The 17233-nt window shown below is 38.6% G+C and overlaps 2 protein-coding genes across 2 annotated transcripts; one reads left to right on the forward strand and one right to left on the reverse strand.

Moving 5' to 3' along the window:
• The first annotated feature begins 675 nt into the window (after positions 1-675).
• LOC120273652 (kinesin-like protein KIN-13A) lies at positions 676-10758 on the forward strand. Its single transcript, XM_039280332.1, is given in 14 exon segments — positions 676-935; positions 1018-1263; positions 1561-1671; positions 1673-1783; positions 3252-3431; positions 4356-4460; positions 5873-5950; positions 6080-6161; positions 6856-7018; positions 8059-8388; positions 8562-8780; positions 8868-9480; positions 9607-9672; positions 10126-10758. Coding segments are annotated over 13 exon segments (2415 nt in total). The 5' UTR covers positions 676-935; positions 1018-1089; the 3' UTR covers positions 10309-10758.
• A 5134-nt stretch (positions 10759-15892) lies between these two features.
• Positions 15893-16776, reverse strand: LOC120273757. The gene is made up of 2 exons (XM_039280459.1): positions 16380-16776; positions 15893-16263 (listed from the first exon to the last, which is right to left on the reverse strand). Exons 1-2 carry the CDS (start codon positions 16774-16776, stop codon positions 15893-15895), a joined length of 768 nt encoding a protein of 255 aa, XP_039136393.1.
• Positions 16777-17233: the final 457 nt, after the last annotated feature.

Here is a 17233-nt window from a genome sequence, read left to right on the forward strand (position 1 = left end):
GAATCAAGCACTAACTAAATAAAAATATTTACAAGGATTCAATTAAAATAATCCAAAGCGTGATTCAATCCGACAAGCAATCCAATCTTTTGGGGAGTACTAATTTCATAAGTCAGAGCCCTTTTGCGCAAAAAGAGCGAAATATTTCATTTGATAATTAATTATTTTTTATTTACATTTCGTCCTTCTAAATTTATTTATTAATTTTTAATATATAATCAAGTGTTAACAATATATAATTAAGTATTATTTATTTATTTAAAAAATGGATAAATCACGACAATTACTAAAAAGAGGAGTTACAAATAGTCCATGCCTTATCATGGAAAATAATAACGAAACATTTAAAAGTTCTCAAATTCAAAACTCATTGGAAGCAATAATGGTAACAAGTCACTAGTTGTGGGTGTGGGCTGGCAGCCAAATTCTCTCGTTTTTGACTAAATGTGTGAGTTGGATGATTACTTTTCAGCCCATGTACGCTACTAATATACAGTCTAACTTTCAAAAGTATTAATTATGGAAAAAAAAATTTGGAAATAGATATATAAGGTAATTTTGGTTATTTAATGTGAAAAATCACAATTAACAAATAATGCAAGGGCCTATATGAAAAAGGGTAATTCAGTCATTTTAATCCAAAGATATAACGCTAACGAAACGAAGGGAGAACACCTTCTTTTTCTCTTTTCCCCTCCCGCTCGCCATCGTTCTCCCCCTTCTCCAAGAAACCCCAAAGCCTCGTTCTAGGGTTTCCATTCTCCATCTCCGCCCCCAAATCGATCTCCGATCTCAACTTCAATCCGGTTATCGATCCCCAATCCATCGTTCCCGCTCTCTGCATTCTCGATCTTGGAATTGAATTCGATTTTGGCGCTCTGATACGGCCGTTCTTGTTTCGATGTTCTTCGGTGACTTCGATTTCACTCATTTGTGTGAGTGTTGCTTGATTTGATGTTGTTTTTGTTTTGTTATTGGGAATTCTTGTAGATCTGAATGTGGGTTTGGTTGGTGTAGTGGTTGTTGTTTTGTAGATTGTGAAAATTGGCGCCGCAAAGGAGGTCGCAGCGCCACGCCGGCGGTGGTCAGATGCAGCAGAGTAACGCCTCGGCGGCTGCGGCTGCGCTGCGCTATGACCACCAGGCCGGCGGGGATGCCGGGGATGTCGTTATGGCTAGGTGGTTGCAGTCTGCCGGACTGCAGCACCTCGCGTCGCCCCTTGCATCCACTGACCAGCGAATGCTTCCCAATCTCCTCATGCAGGTATTTGGTTAAGTTATTATTGATTTTTGGGTTGTGTTTTTTTTGATCTTGGGAATAGGTTTGAAAAATATTCTTGCCTTAGGATTATTATATGTTTTCTTTTTGCTGTTTTGTTCTTGATATCAGGTTGATATGGTGACCAGCATACTATTTTTAATTTGAATTTTATCATTTGTGTTATAGGTATCATGGCTTTTAATTTGTGTTTGCCTCCTGTGATTTTTTTTATTGGAATTAGTTTGTGAATTGTAGGAGTTGTTGTTGGAATCTTGAATTTGGGTTGGTTGTTGATTTTAGGGTTACGGACCACAGACAATTGAGGAGAAACAGAAGCTTTATAAGCTTTTGAGGAATCTTAACTTTAATGGGGAGTCAGGTTCTGAACCATACACACCAACTTCACAGAGCTTTTGGTGGTGGTGGTCCAATGGATGGATTTTTTTCACCTGAGCTTAGAGGGGAGTTTGGAGCTGGGCTTTTAGATCTTCATGCAATGGATGACACTGAGCTTCTATCTGAGGTGAGTTTTTATAAAATTGGTGAGAGTTTGTGACATTAATTTTTTTCATTTACTCTGTCATACTTTGATTGCATTGAATTACTATCTTTGGGATTGCTACCAACTTGAAGGACTTTATCAACCATTATGGTTGTTGTCATACTATCCTGATGCATGTGTGATATATGAAATTGGTTGAATGGTAGTTGCCAGTTTCAGTGTATTGTCTTTAGACCATTGAGTGTGGAGTTTTATACTTCTGTGGTAGGCAAAACCTTCTTGATTAATTATATGTTTTCTAAATTTCAAGCAAAGTTCAAGAGAAAGAAATCGTGCAAACTGAAGAAAGAGAAGGAATAGAAATTGAGAATTACCATGAAAATTAAATTGTTGTAGGATATATGCGTATTGCCTTTAATCTTTTGTGAACAAGTTTCTATGAATATGGACAATAGCATTGGCTAATGCACGACTTGTTAAGTGTGCATCATAGCGACAAGAATCTGAAAAGTATGTTGCAAAAAGCCATGAAAGATGCATTCCACACCAGGGCAATTTGCAACATGTTTCATGTCCAGCCAATGTACTGGTTTTTGATAAGGCAAGGCATGCATTTCTATCAAATGCTTTAGTGTTTGGTCAACATTACTTTAGGAATATATTACATGCATACTTGTTGCGTAAGATTTCTCTTGATGTTATTGTATAACCTCTAACATACACACTAAGAGTCTGAGGATTTTATTATCTTGATCTACATCAGATAATACGGGACAGGTTTGTTCATTGTCTTCAGATTTATTCTACAATAAATTTTACCCTGTTCTCTGATAGAAAATAGCGTGCTATAAACTAAAATTTTAGTTCTCGCTTTTGTCAATGAGACCTTACATAAATGTATGCATGGAAAATGTACTATCTAAGGTAGTTGACTGGAGATCTAAGTTAGAAATATGAATTACACTTAAAGTATCGCATTAGGTATGCTCAGGTAAGTTTTCATTCTATTTGCAGTGAATTTTACAAAATTTATTTCTATTCCTTTGTTACACTATTGTGTAAATTCTGTATCCTGCATAGTTTGGGAAATAAAATTTTTACACTGTAGAATTATTTCTATTGATTTAACTTTTAAGCAGGGCTGGGAGATTTTTACCATGTGCACATCCTTTTGAAGCGATCTCCTTTTCATCTAATATAAGTTGCAAATACTTGTCAATTATATTCAGTCTAGGGGAGGTCAGCTTGTGAGGTGCTTTAACTGGAGTATTCTCAACTTAATATTTGCACAAAATTGTTCTTCTAAGTAAGATTTATTTTGCATCAGTCACCCACATCATAGCCTTTCTCTATTTTGTGAACACTAATGTCTTGAAAGAAATGTCAAGCATGAAGCATGAAATTCCATTTTAATAAATTCAGTTGCTTTCCAGATGGAGATTTATTAATAAAGAAAATGGTAGACATTAAGTTATTTTCCTTTTTGCAGCATGTTGGCTCTGAGCCATTTGAACCATCTCCATTCATGCCTCCTAGGGAGTTTGATGATGACTTTGATCCAGTGCCTGTTAGGCCACAACGAGGGCAATTAGACAACAACATCAGGCCATCAACTAATGAAAAAGAGATTGTTGCCAAGGAGAGCAATGTTGCGAAGATTAAAGTTGTGGTATGATATGTGCATCTTATGTTACAAGCTTGACAATAGGGAGCAGTAATGGTAAACTAGAATTGTCCTTTTGATTAGTACTGTTGCATGTATCTCATTATTAATTGATTTGTAAATGATTATAGCCATACAGACTTAGGGTGCAAAGCACAAAAAAAACATCATTTTCCCACTGATTGTTTATATGTGGATGGTGGGAGCTACGTATTGTGCTTGATAAATACTCTATATAGATGTGATTCTGCTATACTGTATGTAGTTTGATGATCTTAACTGAGATGAGCTTCTCACCCCTCCACCATGATTGCATGTTTTGGTGAAGAGTTTAGGTTCAACATTTCTTTTCTTTGGAGCTGCATGAAAACCTTGTCCAATCACCCCTGATTTGTCTTCAATCACATTTTTGATAACCTTGTCACATTAAAAACCACATAGTGTTTTACATCATATTTGATTTCTTCAGTTTAGATTAGCAACTACGATGCATTTGACTTTGTGTGGCGTTCGGAAGTACTGGCACGGTAAAGTTTCAGGCTGGCTTCCAGTCTGTTAGGTGAAAGATTAGATGTGTGATTATCTGATTTTATTCTAGAATCTAGAAAATGGAAGTTGACTATCTGATGATTCTCCAGAAATGGGAAGCAAGTTAGAGAAGAGAAAGATACATCAACTTCATTTAAAAGGAAACAATTTATTTTCATATAGAGATCTAAATCTATAAACTTGCTTTTCGAGATTTCAGTTATAGGCTGCTTGTAGTATTGGCTGATTTTTTTTTTTTATGATTCAAACTATGCTATTAATGAAGCATGTATTTTTCTAATTTATTTTCCTTATTGTAATGTGTATATTACTTTAGGCTATGTTTTTCAGGGCCAACCAATCATAGATCTCTTCTCAATTCTTATCCAATTTGTTTTGTAGGTTCGCAAGAGACCATTGAACAAGAAGGAGGTAGCTCGAAAAGAGGATGACATAGTAAAAGTGCATGATAGCTCATACCTTACAGTTCATGAGCCTAAGTTAAAGGTTTGATATATATTTTTTCTCATCTGTAGAAATTTCTGTCAGTAATCCTCAGCTTCTGTGCCAGAATATTTTACAAATGTGTTATATTGATTGAATTCTATGTGTGTGTGTGTAGCACATGCTATCGAAGATGAAATTCTTCAGTCATTGATCTCCTAGTCATCATTTATTCCTTTTCATTACATCCACACCTAGATCAATAAAGGTCGTTTTTTACATCTTGTTGGCTCTTTGTTCCAAAACACTCTATATTGCCTTGGACAAAAAGCAATCTTATGAGTTTAAATATCTTTGCTGTGTGTTTGTGTGCGGAGCATTTGGTTTATAGATAGATATTTTCAGACAAGCATGTTACAAGCTTTGGAGTGTTAGGTTTATGTAGGGACACCTGGGTTGCAGACAAAAATTGCCTCATAAGGTCAGTATAATTGAATAATGGAAGTAGATGGTGATCGTTCTTGAACTGAAGTTTAGTCAATATAGAGTTGAAAGCAGTGTCTTCTGGATGCTGTAATGTTATATTCCAATAGAATATTCTGGTTTACCATTACTATGGAACTTATTATATTTGTTATCTGGACTGCTATTATGTTTTTGGATGGACATTCTTTTTCAGTATGTTGGTGTGCAACTGCATATAGTCCAGACAAAGTTCACTGTAGGGAGTTTATGTTAGCAAAGGGTAAGGGCTTGCCATTAGACAAAACCTTGAAAGTGTTATTCCAGAACAAATTGAGTTTATGAGAGAGTTTTGCGTCTTTTATTGAGGATAAAGAGGACCATAGGGAGATTTGTGTCTCTATTTTGCATTATTTTTCTTCTCAAAGCATTGTCATATATGCCACATGCGATTGCATGGTTTTTGCATACTGCCTTAGTTATGGATGTATTGCCTCATGCTGTTCTTGATTGATTACATTGTCAAATGGATTATTGGACTGTTGGAGGTAATTGGTCTCCTACTTTTACATGTTGGATGTGACCATTGTTGCAACCTTAAGAGCTTGATGTGAACTTATTTGTCTTTTATTTAGATTAAGGTAAATCCCCATTAATTGTAGTTCCTATGTATTTATAATTTATATTATTGATACACCTCCCAATCAACTCCATTGTCTTTTACTATGGTTGGCCTTATAGACTACTTGGTTTTTCAACTTCTATATCACTGTCAATTTTTTTTGTGTTCATGCCTCTATTGTATTAACCTGATCCTTCACCCACCTATTTATGAGAACTTTAATTTTTGAAGATTATATACATTGGTTAGTTTTTTGGCAAATTGTTAGTGTGGTTTTGCTCTTGACAACATGAAATTTGTTAAGGGCCATGTAGGTCATATTGTCTTTATGTTTTTCTATCAACTTTTCTTGCTTTATTTAGTAGAAAACTGATCTGAAGTTTTTACCTAGGTGGACTTGACAGCATATGTAGAGAAGCATGAATTCTGTTTTGATGCTGTCTTAGATGAGAATGTAAATAACGATGAGGTAATGTTTCTCTATATGACATCTAAGTTTCTAACCTTTTGTTCTATATATTAAATTTATTAGTAATTTGCTCACTTCAACTAATGCAGTCACTGTTTGACTCTGACATATGCAATCATATTTAAGCAGGTCTATCGTGCTACTGTCCAGCCAATCATACCTATCATTTTCCAGAGGACAAAAGCCACATGCTTTGCATATGGTCAAACTGGTCAGTAATTTTTGTGGACTCATGTAATGCTCAATATAGAAATATACAGTTTGTCCTCTGTCCTTACAGAACGTGGTTATAAGTTTTTGCTTTCTAATGTATCAGCAAAGCAAGAAGCTTGCGTTCAAACTTCAACATAAATAAACAGTGGAATATGTATCTATGAGAGCCCACTATCTTTCTGAGCTTGATGATGGGCCATGCCTTGCCTTAGCCTCCGTCATTCAAGAATCATGCACTTTATGTTGAGTAGAGGATGAATGGCCAGTAAAATCCTAGTTTTCTTCCTTCTGTTCCTGGTTGTGGTTGCACTTTATAGTTGATTTTCCTTGTGGAGAAGGCTCAGTGAACTGTGTAACTTTTATAAATTTTAAAAATTTACAGTTAAAACTGTAAATGGATAGCAGTAGCAATAGGCATCTATGAAGATGCTGTGAGAGGTTAGGTTTGTTGAACAAAGTTCATGCCATACTCTTATGGGCAAGTAGATATGCCATGTGTTGTAGGACTGGTTTTATTAAGTGGACCTGCATTTTTCTTTTATGTGCTCAAAATCAGCATTATTTTGTAAGGGACTATTAATACCATAATTGAATTTTGTTACATAACATTCTTGCTCTTTAAATACATGTTTCAATATGCTTGTTTTTTGCCTAATGATATAAATCCAGGATCTTTTTTGCTACATTTTCAGGCAGCGGGAAGACATTCACAATGCAACCCCTACCCCTGAGAGCTGCTGAAGATATTGTTCGTTTGCTGCGCCAGCCGATCTATCAGGGCCAAAAGTTTCGGTTGTGGCTTAGCTATTTTGAGATATATGGTGGGAAGCTTTTTGATCTTTTGGGTGACAGGAGGTGAGTTATTCTTTACTTTCTAGTGCTGTTTTATGATCTTACTTTAATTATGATCTTGCCTCACTTGATGCATATTCTATAACCACCATTTAAGTTTTGCTGTGAATAACTGCCTAAAAATGCAACAGTTTCTGACTCTAAACTCTAAGATACTTCTTTATTTTTTATGTGGAAATAAGATGTCTATGATTGACAAGGTTGATTGACCAGATGGTATGTTTTATGCCTTATGTTATATTGGAGATGATGTCTAGTCCCTTTTTTACTTTTTAACTTAGTTTATTAGAGCGAAAAAAAGTACTAAAGCTGGTATAAATATATTGTATATTAGGAATCATTCCTGCTGCTACTTCCGGTACTCATCTGATTGTACACTTATAATTTCTGTAGACATCTTGAACAGTTAACATGCTTAGTTCTAAATTTTTATTGACCAACCACAACTTTGAAAATATGAATGGTTCATTATCCCCATTGTCAACAAACTTGGTGGAATTGAGGGTTTTTGCAAAACTCGTGTACAAGATAGTTTGAAGTGTCTTAGACTGTATATGTCATTAAGATTAGAATTAGCATTGATGTGAATTGATACTTTAAAGAGTCAAGCTATTATTATCTGCAGTAAGCACTTTGCTCGAGTTTCTTTGCAAAATTAATATGCCATGGGACCTAATTAAAAACTACTTGAAAAAGAATATCAGATATCTACCTAGTATTGATGAACTACGGGTCCAGGTCCCTATGTTCTTGGTAGGTTAGTATTCTATGTACTAATCATACAATGCATGCGGATGAGGGGTCTTCGCTTTTACCATTTATTGTGAAAGAAATTATGCTGGTAAAGAAAAAGCTTTAGTCAATTATAGTATGCCAAATTTGTCATCCTTGCTGTTTTTCATTCTATGGTACATAAACATTGCGGATGAAGATAGTTGTATTAGCATGTTTAGCTTTGAAACATTCTCCCAGATTGCTTTGTTCACTGGTGATTTTGCCATTTATGCTGAAAGCTCATTCCAAACTATAATGCCTATTTTCAGGAAACTATGCATGAGGGAAGATGGGAGGCAACAAGTATGCATTGTAGGGTTGCAGGAATTTGAGGTCTCAGATGTGCAGATTGTTAAAGAGTTTATTGAAAAAGGAAATGCAGCTAGAAGCACAGGATCCACAGGAGCAAATGAAGAGTCATCAAGATCTCATGCTATTTTACAACTTTCCATTAAGAAGCACAAGGAAGTCAATGAAACCAAAAGGCACAATGATGGCAATGAACCTAAGGGTGGGAAGGTTATTGGGAAGATTTCGTTTATTGATCTTGCCGGAAGTGAGCGTGGCGCTGACACTACTGACAATGACCGTCAGACAAGGTTTGTTTTAGCTCTTGTAGAATTTATGGTTCTATTGGGATGGATATATGGAATTGCTGATATGAATTTGTTGTTTTCTAGCCCTGTGACTCAGGTTTAATGGTGATGTTTTTTTGCAGTATTCTTTATGTTATAACCTCAGATGATGTATCTGTTCTGGTTTCCCTCTGCAGGATAGAAGGAGCTGAGATAAACAAAAGTCTTTTAGCATTAAAGGAGTGTATCCGTGCACTCGACAATGATCAGATTCACATTCCATTTCGTGGGAGCAAATTGACTGAGGTGCTTCGTGACTCATTTGTTGGTAATTCGAGGACTGTCATGATTTCCTGTATTTCTCCAAATGCAGGTTCTTGCGAGCACACATTAAATACATTAAGATATGCTGATAGGCAAGTTCGAATGGACTGTTAAACAACTTAGATTTTTATCTTTTTTTCTGTATGCTTAAATCCTTTATATTGCTGTTAACTGAGCAGGGTTAAAAGCCTTTCTAAGAGTGGCAACTCTAGAAAAGACCAGACTGTCATACCATCTAGCAAGGAATCATCGACAGCGGCATCATCATTTCCTATTTCAACTGAATTAGAGGATCTATATGAGCAGAACCAAGAGGTTAAAATGATAGAGACCTTGAGGACGTATGCTGAAAGTTCTTCATATACTTCTTCATTTGAAGTTGACAGACATTCTACCAGTGTCATGCCAAATTCCATATCTAATGGAAGGGAAGAAAGTGGGGCAATGCCTAGTTCACTTGATAGAGACAGGGCTGACATGAGAAGCAGCTATAATAGCACTTCAAGCCATAAGTTATACTCTTCGAGCCAGGTCTCTTTCAATACACAAGATGAAGAAAAAGTACCAAAAGTCTCTCCCCCTCGGAGAAAGATCTCTAGAGATGAGAAGCTTGAAAGGGCGAACTGGCCTAAGAAAACTAGTGGACATGTATTACTGACCACAAGCAATAAGCAGCAACAGCAGCAGCAGCAGCAGCAGCAGCAGATTCAGGACTCTAGACCGAATAATGCTGTGCTAAGACAGTTTGAGCAAGTACCTCCTCAGGATGGGGAAATCGACGCAATACTTGAGGTACTAAAATTTTGCTTATTATGATCTGAAAGCTTGATGAGCACTCATTCTTGAATCATAGCCTTGTGTTTTCTCATGTTATACTCCTGCTATTTGGTGTCATGGTCTTCCTGTTTGTCTTTCCAGGAAGAAGAGGCTTTAATTGCTGCCCACAGAAAAGAAATTGAAAACACAATGGACATAGTCCGAGAAGTAAGTTTTTCCTATATGTTTCTTTCATTGACTTGATGGTTGAACTTTATGATTCTCTTGATAATGATAAGTTTCTTTTTCGTTCTTTCAATATAGGTTTTTGATTATTCAATTTGAAGGATGTGGTTAAAAGTTAAAAACTAAAACAGCAGTTGCATTTAATGTTAATATAATATAATATAATATAGTATATAAATCATAAATAACCCATAAAATAAATAAATCAATTTGAAATTTTTAGTTATTTAGTTCGGTTTTCAAGTTTGCTGGAAGAAATTTTGAATTTGAATTTCTGATTTACAAAAACAAAGTTTTGGTTATTTGCTAATTTTGTTTTTGGTCAAGCATTTGCACACTTCTAGTTTAAATTATGTTAAAACCCAGATACCACTTCAATTTGACTGTTTCTCTTGACCATTAAACCGTTGATTTGAAACCCTGTTCTGTCATCAGGAAATGAATCTGTTGGCAGAAGTTGACCAGCCTGGTAGCTTGATCGACAACTATGTGACCCAATTGAACTTTGTGCTCTCACGGAAGGCTGCAGGTCTTGTGAGCCTGCAGGCACGCCTAGCAAGATTCCAACATCGGCTAAAAGAGCAAGAGATTCTGAGCCGAAAAAAAGCTCCCCGATAAGTTGGTATGTCTGTTATATATAAATGCATTCTGTGCCCTTTGTAATCATTTCATTCTTCTGTATCATTGTGGTTATAATATAAACATCAGCGTGAGGTCGTACCGATTCCAGAGTGCGCATCTCCATTGATAACAAGCCTTATTTCCTAGCTGATGCAAGGGTCCCATTAATTCCCATGTTTGTTGTCGTGTGTTGTAAATATGGTTGCAATCACTGCAGTCATCATTGATGAGATTGGGGCTTTTGTCATTTGCCATTCCAGGGTTTTTAGTTTTAGATATTGGCTCTACCGCCGCTGTTTTATATGTTGTGTAATAGAATAGCTCAGTTGCTGCTTGTTATGGGCTTGTTTTTTAAGCAAGATTTGGAAAATGGAGGTCTGATTCATTAGAGTGATTTTTTATGTTATATATTTTCTTGATCGTGAAATGAAAACACATTGTTTTATAGATTGAAAGTTGAAAGATTCTCTTCTTGATGCTTTGCTGTATACTAATTTCTGTATCGGAGATGCTGAAATAACTTTGACTTTTTGTTGTGTGTGTTGAAAGAACCCGAAGGCTAAATTTTATTAAAAGGGGAAGAAAATATAGAAGCAACTAGAAATTAAAATACAGAAAAAACAGAGGGTGAAGAACTAAAAAATGAATCCAGCGGTAAAGAAGCTCTTCATAACCCAAAAGGGTAGTTGCCGGCCTGATAAAAACAAGGAGAGATTGTGGAGGTTGGCTCCGTGAACAGAGAGGTGAGAAGCAGGTTCCATCCAAGACATGGGGATGATGGAGACAGACGGACGCCCAGCCCTCAAGAGTGAAGATGTAAGGTCGTGAATCACAGGAGTCAAGCATCAAAGGACAGGATTGTTAGGATGGTTAAGAGAAGAGAGAATCTCAGGGTTGGTAATGAAGATCTGCTGGAATTGATTTCTTGATTAGGAGACAAAACGCTTTGGCCAAGGCATGAAGATCCAAAGCAAAGCTTGAGTTGGAGGACACAGGACCGCATCCTGCAATAGAAATGGAATAATTAGAGTTTGCAATGAAAAAACCTATAGCACCAAGGTGACGATCGGGATTCCAGTAGGTGGATATGAAGAGGAAAGGGTCATCAGTTGCAAAAAAGTTGTTGAGAATGAGCCTTCTGCCCACAAATGTAGCATTTCCTTGCATGAAGTCAGTAACGTGAGACATAGCTTTAATGGCGATAATTGAGAAGTTCAGAGAGATATTCTTGAAGATAGCATCGCAGCGGGCTTTCCATAAGAACCAGATTGTAGTAGCTATGATAGAAACATTGTATTTTGGAAGATCATAATCACTAATCCAAGCACTAGAGCAAATATTGTCTGGAAAGAAAAAGTTTAATCCAGTGTTAGTACGAATAAAATTCCAGACAAATTGGGTTTTGGAGTAATCAAAGAATAGGTGAGCAGCAATTTCCAGATTAATATTACAGAAAATACAGGTGCTCCAAGGACCCAGATTAATACTGTGAAGATAATCTGTTGTTGCAATTCTCCCATGGAGGAGGAGCCAGATGAAATGTTTGACTCTAGGAGCCACTGAAATATGCCACAATTTACTCCAACCAGACCAATGCTCAGAGAGGGATTCATTAAGATTGAGTTGGGAGTAAACAACAGAAGAAACTTTAAAAGAAGAGGGTTTAGGGAACCAAACCCAATAATTATCCTTATCTGCATCAATGGAAGGCGGCCCATAAGACAAGTGAAGCGCATTGTTGCCGAAGAACTCCTGCAAGGCAATATAATTCCAACGACCCTCCAAGACCAAGTTACCCATATATACATTCTCAAAGTCAGAATTAACATTAATATATGTGGGTTTGAATGCGATGGGAATATCGAAGAGCCAAGGATTATAAAGGAAAGAAGTATGGAGAGGGTTAACCGATTTAATCCAACAAAAAGGTTTCAATACAACAACGGTACGCCAGAGACCCCGAAAGAGCCAGGAACAATTAGGGGGAGCAGAATCTAACCAGACCTTTTAAAAAACCATACTTGTGATGCATAATGTCTACCCAGATTGAACTGTCAAGATTTAAGTATTTGAAAACATTTTTAGCCATTAGAGAGTGTTTAGCATTCACAAGATTGCGGAAACCAAGGCCACCCTCAGTTTTATTGTCAGTAATACAACTCCAACGACGGCTTGGATGCCCTTTCCATTGCCACCTTTGAACCAGAAGAAGTCCCTAACAAGTTTGGAAATCTCATGGAGGACGGAATCATAGACAGGATAGACTGAGAGGTAATAGATGGGTATAGAGAAGATGGAAGAGTTGATTAAGATTGATTTGGCAGCAGCAGAGAGATTGTAGGTTTTCCACTGGGCACAGAGCCTACGAATTTTATCAATCATGGAATTAAAAGTAGAGATCGCGAGCCGTTTAGGTGAGATTAGAATTCCCAGGTAGGTCATAGGGAAAGAGGCACGGGGAAAGTTCAAGATTGAACAGATTTTAGAAGAAACTCTTTTGTTAAACCAAGTAGGGGTGTGGATTTTGGATTTGGTAGTGTTAGGGTGCTGGCCAGTGAGGTGAGCATAGATAGAGAGACATAATTTAATGTTGCGAGCAACAAGACAGGTAGCACGAGTGATAAGTATAAGATCATCTGCGAACATTAAATGGTTGAAATTGGTATTGATATTACGATCAAACCCCGGGATCATGTCATGAGAGAGGGCAAAATTGAGTAACGAGGTAAGATTCTGAGAAACGAGAATAAAAAGAAAGGAAGATATAGGATCTCCTTGGCGAACTCCACGAGAGGAGGAAAACCAAGGAGAGGGAGTGCCGTTAATAATAAGGGAGAAGTAACTAGACGAGAGACACGTTCTGATCCAGGAAATCCAAACCAAAGGGAATGTCATTCTGGTTAAAGTGGCAAGAATAGCACTTCAGTTAAAGGTATCATAGGCTTTTTCTATATCTATTTTTATTAACATAATAGAGGGGTCGGAGCGGTCGGTTTCCATAGAATGAACAATTTCTTGGACGGCTAAAATGTTATCAAAAGCATTTCTATCCGACACAAACCCAGCTTGCTCTCTACCTACCAAATGAGGGAGAACAGGCTTGAGGCGATTTGAGAGAATTTAAGAAATGATTTTGTAGCACACATTATAGAGGGATATGGGGCGAAAATTCGAAACCAACCGGGGATTGGGGATTTTAGGAATAAGCGTGATGTATGTTTTACCCCAAGAGGGGGGAGGACAGAATTAACAAAAAAAGTATGTGATGGCAACAACAACCTTGTCGCCGATTAACGGCCAGAAGAATCTGTAAAACTCAACATTGAAGCCGTCAGGTCCAGGGGACTTACCTGTGGGAAGATCTAAGAGGGCTTGAAAGATTTCGTCCTTAGTGACTGGGTGGATGAGAAGCGAGCCTTCAACATCAGAGATAGTGGGGAGGTCAGAGGGTAGGGCGTTGCAAAGATCACAGAAATCCATATCACCAGGACTGGTCCAGAGACCTGAATAGAAATTAAGAAAAGCTTGCTCCACATCGGAGTTATCAGTAAGGGGATTACCATTAAGATCAGAAATTTGAGATATATGATTGGTATAAGAACGAATACAAAAGAACTATGGAAAAAACCAGTGTTCTTGTCACCATCGTTTACCCATTGTAATTTCGTGCGCTGAGCCCATTTAATAGAGATTTAGCGTTTAAGAGCGGTAAGTTTGGCGTATTGGGCTTGTAAATTTATTTGTGAGGAATTGGTCAGATCATCTAATTTTAGATTGTAAATATCAGTTTCAGTTTTGAGAAGGGATTTTTCAATAGCGTTGAAGCCGATGGAGCGCCAAGAAGTCAACCGATGTCTAGTTCTGGAGAGAAAGTGGAGAGCGCTTGCAACTGGTTGCCATGAGTAGAAATGTTCCATACTTTAGAGACATCAAAATGACAGTCGGTATACTCAAGCCAAAAGTTCTCGAAACGGAAGATAGCTCGAGCCCGGGATAAAAGCCTGCTAAGGGAGAGGAGTAAAGGAGCATGGTCAGAGAAACATCGAGAGAGGTGTTTAAAGGTATATGATCTAAAAAAAGAAGACCATTCAAGGTTAACAAGACAACGATCAAGCCGAGCCCAGCGACGACCAGAGCCGCGTTGATTGTTGCACCAAGTGTTAGGAGAACCTGTGAAATTCAGTTCAAGGAGATTGTTATCATCAATAAAGTTAAGGAAGGACAGAGCTTTACGAGATTAATAAGAGAAGGAACCCCTTTTATGTTCAGAGCGATGAAGAACGGTGTTGAAGTCGCCAATGATAAGCCTTGGGATACGAATATGGGAAAGTTTAGACAGTTCATCCCAAACAGTGGCTTGAGACCGGATCCGACAAGAGTTGTAGACGACGGAGATGAGAAAATTGGTTTGATGATTAGGAGAGACAATATGAAGAACTCGACGAGAGTAAGCGATAGGGGAGACTAGACCTAGGTTTTTATTCCAACAGACCAAAATACCTCCGGAGTAACCATCGGCAAGAATGGCAGCCCACCCCCAGGAGCGAGGGAGCTTGGAACAAAACCTGTCAAGACGCTCAGAGTTAGCACGAGTTTCTACAAGACAGAGAAGATCTAATTTATACTGACGAATAAGTCAAAATACACGATAGAGGGTATCCCTCGTAAGAAGGCCTCTACAATTCCAGCAAATGATAGATTTATTCATAGGAAAGAGTGAATAAGAATAGGAAAAGAAGAAACTCCCTGAGAGGAAGAAGAACATGATCAAAAGTTGCCAGTTTCCAAATGTCCCCTCTTTTGGGACTCCTCAACAAAAGTGTGCCTTTTCCGAATTAAAGCTTCCTGTCGAACACCATCTTGGAACTGGTCCAATGTCATCATGTCGTCGGCCTCAACCGAGAGATCCTCTCTGTCGACATCTGATCGTCTGAATCTTCAAGTTCATTGTCTTCACACTCGCTGCTTTCATCCATAGAGCTGTCTGCCAAGGCCTCGGAGACTTTTTCCACCAATAGGGATTGAGGATTGGGCGGGGGTTGGAGGATGAAGGGGTATTTTTCTCTGTTGAGGATTTGAGGACTAAGGGGAGGAGATGTGGAAAGAGAGTGTTGGAGGGATTTACCCTTATCTTTGAAATTAACGGAGGGAGGGGGGTAATAGGGGAAACAGTGTGAGTGATAATGTTTAGATGAGAGTTCCGAGGTGGAGCAATGGGAGAAACGATGCTAGTTGGGGTGTTCAGAGTGAGAGCTGGAGGGATAGAGCCATGTTGAGAGTTCCGAGGAAGAGTTGGAGGGGTAGTGCCATGTTGAGAGTTCCGAGGGAGAGCTGAAGGGATAGCGAGGTTGGGGTCTCGAGGGGGATTACTGATATCAACGGGAGAATTTGAACATTCATTACTGACAAGCAGTATTGGCAGGTTCGAAGTGATATCAATAGCTTGGGAAGCGCGAGAGGAGACATGCCGCCCGCTGGCACCCCCTCTAAGGGCGCCCCGTAGACTCATAGCAACAGCGCCCCTAGAAACGATGGGCACGCTTGTATCCTCGGCTGCCGAACCAGCTGCCTCGTGGGTAGCTCAAACGTTACCACCGCGGCCACGCCGACGGGAGACGATCAACCAAGGCCCAAATTCCGAATCCGGCGCCACAGGAGGGGACGAGGAAGAGACAATTTGACCAGATTGATCAAGATGAGGAGAAGCTTGGCCAAGGGTCTCGTTGCCAACATTCGGGGAGCGCACGGAATCGACCGCCGACCCTTGTGAAGTGCGAGGGGGGAGAGTGGTTCCGGCATTTCCCGGCGACGGCCTTCGAGAACAGGCATTAGCACCATGACCTACCATGCCGCAGGAATAGCAAAATGTTGGTAGCCTCTCATAAAGCACGATGACAAAGACGCGATGCTCATCGTCTCCAACCCAGAAGCTCTTACTCAGAGGTTTGGATTCTGGAAAGGTCAATCTCAATACACCCAGGCGTATTTAGATCGAGCGAGGGAGCGAGTTAACTCATCGACTTTCAGGAGGTTATCAAGATGGCTAGTAATAGAGTCCAGGGTATCACCATGCCACAGCTCCACAGGGAGATTATGAAGTTGAACCCATATGGCCGTAGTGTTTAATTTAGAGAAAGCTGGTTCGAAGAATGGACGCCAAGGGGTGAGCTGACGTATGATACCGTTGATGGTCCAAGGACCGTCTTGCAGAAGACGTTGCATCACAGCCTGAGACACACACCTTATTAGAAGGAATCCATTAGGAAGATCGAAAATTTGAACTTCTCCAATATCGGTCCATTTGGAAAGCAGTATTAGTTTAACTTGATCAAAAGTCGGTGGTTTTCCAAAAAAATTTGCCGAAAAGGTAGTGTTGGAATCATGATCTAGCTTTGGAAAGAGTAGCACTATTGATCTTGATAAAATCAGTTGTGGTCTCTTTAAGCTTGTTGAGAACTTGAACATTGTGTAACAGGGATTGATTGACGGTGCAAGTGAGGTTAGAGGCGATTTGGGCTCAGGAAGGAGGAGAGGGGTTCACAAGTGATTGTGGGGAAGGCGGAGGAGGTGGCTGCCCCCCACTTGCCATGGCATGAGGGGAGAAGAAGGTGAGCAGAGCAGCCACAGAAGCGCCGCTATATGAGGTTGAAGAGCCGCTATTGTTGAAGAGCTTGCAATGCTGACTTTGCTTGTTTGGGCAATCAGAAATTTTATTAAGGGAAAGTTTTAAGCTGATATACTTAAAAAAAATTACTTTAATGATTAGAGTTGATCGACATCTTTAAAAACAAAATCACTCCCAAGGAAAAATTTAAAGTGGTATTATTAAAATTTTAATCTATATTTTAAAAAAAAAGAAAAAAAAAGGGGTTTATATTCTTCTCAATGATAAATGTGCGATTAATATTATTAGGCAAGAAAT

Source organism: Dioscorea cayenensis, chromosome 12 (assembly GCF_009730915.1).
Source record: "Dioscorea cayenensis subsp. rotundata cultivar TDr96_F1 chromosome 12, TDr96_F1_v2_PseudoChromosome.rev07_lg8_w22 25.fasta, whole genome shotgun sequence".
NCBI classification, from domain to species: domain Eukaryota; kingdom Viridiplantae; phylum Streptophyta; class Magnoliopsida; order Dioscoreales; family Dioscoreaceae; genus Dioscorea; species Dioscorea cayenensis.

Excerpts from the sequence above, each read along its gene's own strand:
- LOC120273757 (XM_039280459.1), bottom strand. The coding sequence starts at position 16,776 with ATGTTCAAGTTCTCAACAAGCTTAAAGAGACCACAACTGATTTTATCA. Across the intron at positions 16,264-16,379 it reads CCCTGTGGAGCTGTGGCATG|AATCCAAACCTCTGAGTAAG; the intron begins GTGATACCCTGG and ends TGACCTTTCCAG.